The sequence below is a fragment of the Tupaia chinensis genome, unplaced genomic scaffold, assembly GCF_000334495.1.
Source record: "Tupaia chinensis unplaced genomic scaffold, TupChi_1.0 Scaffold000567_1, whole genome shotgun sequence".
Taxonomy (NCBI): domain Eukaryota; kingdom Metazoa; phylum Chordata; class Mammalia; order Scandentia; family Tupaiidae; genus Tupaia; species Tupaia belangeri.
In genome coordinates this window covers 1,043,528-1,049,717 of record NW_006160080.1, presented here as the reverse complement: position 1 = coordinate 1,049,717, position 6,190 = coordinate 1,043,528, and the positions used below count along the sequence as shown (strand labels likewise).

Sequence of the window (6,190 nt, the reverse complement as noted above, 5' to 3'; positions counted from 1 at the left end):
TGGTCTCTCTTCAGCTCTAATTTTATATTAGTCCTACTCAGTTTTGCATTTGCTTGCCATGATTACACAAATGTACATGGTGAAATTACTAAAACAGAAGGTCCCTGCACACACTCAAGGGAAAAATAATAGTACTGAAAGTAAAGAAAATTTAAAAAGTTAATGGGCTTCCTGTAAAATAAAAGAGTTTGGGTTCAGTGGCCAAAAAGTCAAATAAAATTTCCTTATAACATAATAATTTTTCTTTTTTTCCCCTTCTGCTTGAATATTCTTACATGGTAAAACAGATGGTTCATGTGGGCCAGCAGGTGATGTGGAGGTTAAGGTGCTGGATCCCACATGGCCGATTTCACAGTTTGAGCCCCAGACCTGGTGGCTTGAGGATCACCTGGGTATGTGTGTGCATGCCCCAAATCCCAAGAGGATCCTGAAGGAGGAGGGATTGTAGAGTGACCATCCTTCCTGAGGGATGATTTCTCACTTTCTCTCTCTCTCTCTCTCTTTCTCTGGTGAGCACATGCCCCATAGCAAAAACTGAAAACTACAACAAGAGCAAACTGATGATTAATGACAAAGATTCGGTGTCCAGGATGCTTAGTTAGGAAAGACACATTTGTTATCTTTTTTAAAGATTTTTTAACTTATTTATCATATTTCATTTTACTTATTTGTTCATTTATGTTCATTTGACCAGAGAAAGATAGACACATAGAGAGAAAGAAAGTGAGAAAGCAAGCCACCAGGTCTAGGACTCAATCTTTGGTTGGCCATGTGGGAGTGTCCACCACCTTAGCCGCCATGCCACCTGCTGGCCCCCCATTTGTTATTGTTAACAACGATATCAATAGCCAACATTCATTAACCTCTAACTGTATATCCCCCTTTATACTAGGTGTCAGAAAAGATGTTCTATGAAAGCCTGGAGAGCACATATTTCAGGCTTTGTGGGCCACAAAAATCTCTGTTGTCGCAGCTACTCAGTCCAACCATCGTAGCATGAAGGCAGCGTGTCAGTGAATGGACGTGACAGCGTTCCAGTGCTGCTTAATTGATGGACACTGGAATTTGAGTTTCATACAATTTTCATGTGTCGTGAAGTATTCTTTTGATCTTTTAAAAAAGTCATTAAAAACATTCTTAGCTTGGGGCTCAAACAAAACCAGACAGTAGGCCAGACCTGTGGCCTGGCTACTGTGGGCCTTTGACCGGCCCCTGGCTTGGTGATCCCTCATCTATACCTTAGCTCATGTAATCTTCACAACCACCTATTTGTTTAATGACTGTAGGAAAAGCTCTGTTGTTAATTGAGGAGTCACTGAATCTCCTGACCCGTCACTATCAACATGGTGCCCCAGAGTGGTATATTCACTACAGTTGATGAACATATATTGATTGATATGTTGTGATCGCCCAAAGTCCATATCAGGGAAAGTTTATATTGGGGTTCTCTGTCCACGTTCATTCTACAGGTTTTGACAAACGGATAATGACTGTATTCACCCTTACAGTATTACACAGACTAGTTTCACTATCCTAAGAATTCCATGTGTTCTGCCCACTCTTCCCCTTTCTCTTCTACCACCTGGCAACCACTGATCTTTTTGCTTTCTCTGCAATTTTGACTTTTCCAGAATGTCATATAATTGTGGTCATACAGTATGTCACTCTTTCAGATTGACTTCCTTCACTTAGTAATATGCGCTTAAGATTCTTCCATGCTGGGACCAGCAGTTAGCGTAATGGCTATGTCGCTGGACTCCCATGTAGTCGACCACAGTTCAAGTCCCGGACCTGGTGGCTTAAACTCACACCAGGTGCGTGTGCATGCGTGCCCAAAATCCCAAGAGGAGAATGGAGGAGAAGGGATTGCGGTGTGACCGTCCCCCCGGGGGGTGATTTCTTGCTTTCTGTCTCTCCGTCTCTCCCTGTCTGTCTGGTGAGTATACGCGCCCTATAGCAAAAAACCTCTTCAAAAAAAAAAAGGATTCTTCCATGTCCTCATGGCTTGGTAGCTCATTTCTTTTCAGAGACAAATACTATTCCAAGGGATTGGTATTTTTTTTTATTGTATTTTACAATTGGAAAAAAAGAATTCACCCAGGTACAGGTCATATACATCTGTCTGACTCCACACAGAGTCTGAGCTCTTTTTTTTCTTAATTCTTTTTAGAATTATTTATTATTTATTATTTCTCCTCCATTCTCCTCTTTGCATCTTGGGCACACATGCACATGCACCCGGTGTGAGTTTAAGCCACTGGGTCCAGGACTCAAACCGCATTCAACTATATGGGAGTCCTGTGACATAGCCATTATGCCAACTGCTGGTCCCGATTTTAACATCTATTTATTCAGTGTGATTTTTGGGTGGCCAGGTCCAGGACTTGAACTATGGTAAGCCATGTGGAAGTCCTGGTGGCTCCCAGAATTATTTATTTATTTTATTATTTATTTACTTTTCTTCTTCTTCTTTTTTAAACATTTATTTTTTAATTTAATTTCATTTTTTTTGTTATTACTTTTTAAATTTGACCAGAGGGTGACATAGAGAGAAAAAGTGAGAGAGAGAAAGGGAAAGTGAGAAAGCCAGCCACCAGGTCTGAGACTCAAATTGTGGTCGGCCATATGGGCATCCAGCAACTTAACCACCATACCACTTGCTGGCTCCCCTATTATCACTATTATTTTTAAGTTTTGCTATAGGGCACATGTGCTCACCAGAGATAGAGAGAGAGGGAAAGTGAGAAAGCAAACTGCCAGGTCTGAGATGTGAACCATGTTCGGCCATGTGGAAGTCTAGCGCCTTAACCACCATGCCACTTGCTGGCCGCCAGAGTCTGAACTCTTAAACAATTTACCATCCCTGTGAGCCCCAGAGATCTTTGATTTCTCATAATGTATTGGGTTGTTAGGAAAGTCATAATGCAGGGCCGGCAGGTGGTGTGGTGGATAAAGGTGCTGGACTCCCACAAGGCTGACCATGGTTCGAATCTCGGACCTGGTGGCTTGCTTTCTCACTTTCCCTCTCTCAATATCTCTCTCTCTGTGTCTTTCTGGTCAAATTAAAAAATAAAAATAAATGAATAAATAAAATTAAATAATTCTTAAAAAAAAGAAAAGTCATGATGCATTTTTGCATAGAAAAACATAGAAAAAATACATCATGACTTTTCTGACAACTTAATAATTTGTCACATAATAGAATCCAATGAAAGCCAGAAGAGCAGAGCCAGGCAGAGAGCAGCCACAGCTTTCTGTATAGTCACATGGATGAAGAGCCTAGACTAAGATAAGACTTTGTCTTAAATGTTTCAAGTATTTAATTAATTAATTATTTAAAGAGGTCTTTGCAATAGGACACCTGCACTCACCAGGGAAAGACACACACACACACACACACAGAGAAAGAGAGACAATGAGAGGGAAAGTGAGAAATCACCTCCCGGGTGCGATGACCATTCCACAATCCCTTCTCTTGCATTTTTCTCCTGGGATCTTGGGCATGCATGCACACATGCCCAGTGTAAGTTTTAAGCCACTAGGTCCGGGACTCAAACCGCCATTGACTATATGGGAGTCCAGTGACATAACTACTATGCCACCTGCTGGCCCCACATATTAAATATAAATAGAAAAATGCTGTGTGTTGTTGAATGTCTAATATGATGCATACTGTGTGTAATTGGTTTGAGAAAATGTTCTTCTTTCCTGACTTTAATTTTGTTGCCTTTCAGATTATATTTGGGTCTTGGCACCCAGCTACTCCTCTGCCAATGAAGTACGTCCTGGTCACTGGAGGGGTCATCTCGGGCATTGGTAAAGGGATCATCGCCAGCAGCGTTGGGATGATTTTAAAATCATGTGGACTCCGAGTTACTGCCATCAAGATTGACCCGTATATTAACATTGACGCAGGCACTTTTTCACCCTATGAACACGGTATGAAACAGAACCACTTGCTCCCCCTCTGGTTTAAAAACATTGTTTTTAAGTTTGCTTTTTATTCATTTCTTGCATGAGAGATAGAGAGAGAGAGATGGAAAGGGAGAGACAGAGATGAGTACCCCTAGTAGGGTCCCTATACCACGATTCACCCCCAGTCTCAGTGAGCCTGATCACAGGCATGGGCCCGGCATGTAGAAGCAGACCCTGGCATGCAAACCCAGGACTTCCCCATGTGGGGCCAGCTGTTCCAACATCTGGTCCCTCTCTTGCCAGAGGGGATGTGCACTTGCCAGAGAGTGGCAGGCAGAGCAAGTGGAAGAGGGAGAAAGCACCCACCAATGGGGCGTGATCATGCTGAATCCCTTTCCTTCTATTTCTCCACTCTGTTGAGATTTGGGACATGCACGTGCATGCTCCCAGTTTGTGTTTAAGCCGCCAGAGCCAGAATTCAAATGGCAGTTGGCCATGTGGGATCCAGGCCCCCTTAACCATTAGGCTAAGGGGACGGCCCGATGGAATTTTTTTTTTTAAGATTTTTGTTATAGAGTGCATGCACTCATCAGAGTGGAGACAGACAGGGATTCAGAGAGAGGAAAAGGGAGAAATCACCCCCCAGGGGGGATGGCCACACTGCAACCTCTTCTTCCCTTTCTTCTTGGGATTTTGGGTGTGCACACACGTAGGCCCAGTGTGAGTTTCAAGCCACTGTGTCTAGGACTTGAACCGTTGCTGACCATGTGAGAGTCCAGCACCTTTTGGAAGATTTATTATTTATTTACTTTGGGGGATTTTTGGTATAGGGTGCCTGTGCTCACCAGAGACACAGCGAGACAGAGAGAGAAAGTGAGAAATCACCCCCTAGGTGGGATGGCCTTGCCACAATCCCTTTCCTTCCATTTTCTTCTCGGGATTTTGGGCACACAGGCACATGTGCCTGGTGTGAGTTTCAAGTTGCTAGGTCTGGAACTCGATCTGCAGTTAACCATGTGGGAGTCCAGTGTCACAACCACTATGCCACCGGCTGCCCCTTAGATTTATTATTTTGAACCTAAATTTCTAGGTATAGAATTTCTGATTTGGGGGGCAGTAGGTGGCATGGTGGTTAAGGTGCTGGATTCTCACATGGCTGACTGTGGTTTAAGTCCCAGACCTGGTGACTTGAACATCACAACAAATAAATGGATAAATAAATAAATAAATAAATGTTTTTTTAAAAAAGAATTTCTCATTTGAAGAGTAAGGATATTTTTCATACTTTTGATACATAATGCAAATTTCCAAAGCTTTTCAGGGCCACCACCCTTTGTCTACTACTCTAAAAGCCATAAAGTCCTGAAAATTAAAATTTTTTCATCAGTTTATGAGTATCTATAGTCTTTTTTCAAATTTTCTGAAAATTAAAAATCCTTTATATATTTGTGGCTATTTATAGTATTTCATGTTTTGGTACTTGGAATATGACTTTTAAGAACACATCCTGTAGAGGCCAGCAGGTGGCATAGTGGTTAAGGTGCTGGTCTCCTACATAGCCGACTGTGGTTCAAATCCCAGGCCTGGCGACTTGAAACTTATGCTGGGCATGTGTGTGTGTGCCCAAAATTCTGAGAGAAGAATGGAGAAGAAGGGATAGCAGTATAGCCATCCTCCCTGTGGGGTGATTTCTTGCTTTGTTTCTCTCTGTCTTTCTGGTGAGCATACACACCCTATAGCAAACATCTCCCACAAAAAGAAAATACTGTATTTATCACATGTATATATTTCCCCCTTACATGAAATTTGCCTTAATTTTGCTTCTATAAAATTTTAACTTACCAGTTATGTGATTAAATATGTCAACTCTTTCCTTTATGGTTTCTATCTTTGATACTACCTCAGGCTTATCTACACCAGGGATATGTAAATGTAAACCTACAGTTTGACACTTTTATAATTATATTTGCTTTTACTTTAACATTGTTAAGAAATCTGGAGGGACCAGCAGCTAGCATAATGACTGTGTCACTGGACTCCCATGTAGTCGACTACAGTTCAAGTCCTAGAGCCAGTGGCTTAAACTCACACTGGGTGCGTGTGCGTGCGTGCCCAAGATCCTGAAAGGAGAATGGAGGAAAAGGGATTGCGGCGTGGCCATCCCCCCTGGGGGGTGATTTTTCGCTTTCTGTCTCTCTGTCTCTTTTGGTCTTTCTGGAGAGCTCACAGGCCCTATAGCAAAAACCTCTCCCCCCCCCCAAAAAAAAAAATCTGG

At 42.3% G+C, this 6,190-nt stretch overlaps 1 protein-coding gene across 2 annotated transcripts in view; it reads left to right on the top strand.

Annotated features, from left to right (window-relative positions):
- Positions 1-3,712: 3,712 nt before the first annotated feature.
- The window catches only part of CTPS2 (CTP synthase 2), a 129,787-nt gene continuing 127,309 nt past the window's right edge, over positions 3,713-6,190 (top strand). The window contains exon 1 of one of the 2 annotated variants that reach the window (XM_027775459.1): positions 3,713-3,939. In XM_027775459.1, coding sequence (XP_027631260.1) covers positions 3,774-3,939 — 166 coding nt within the window. In that variant the 5' untranslated portion in view covers positions 3,713-3,773. The remainder of the gene's footprint in view (positions 3,940-6,190) is intronic. The other variant, XM_027775458.1, reaches the window with a different exon arrangement.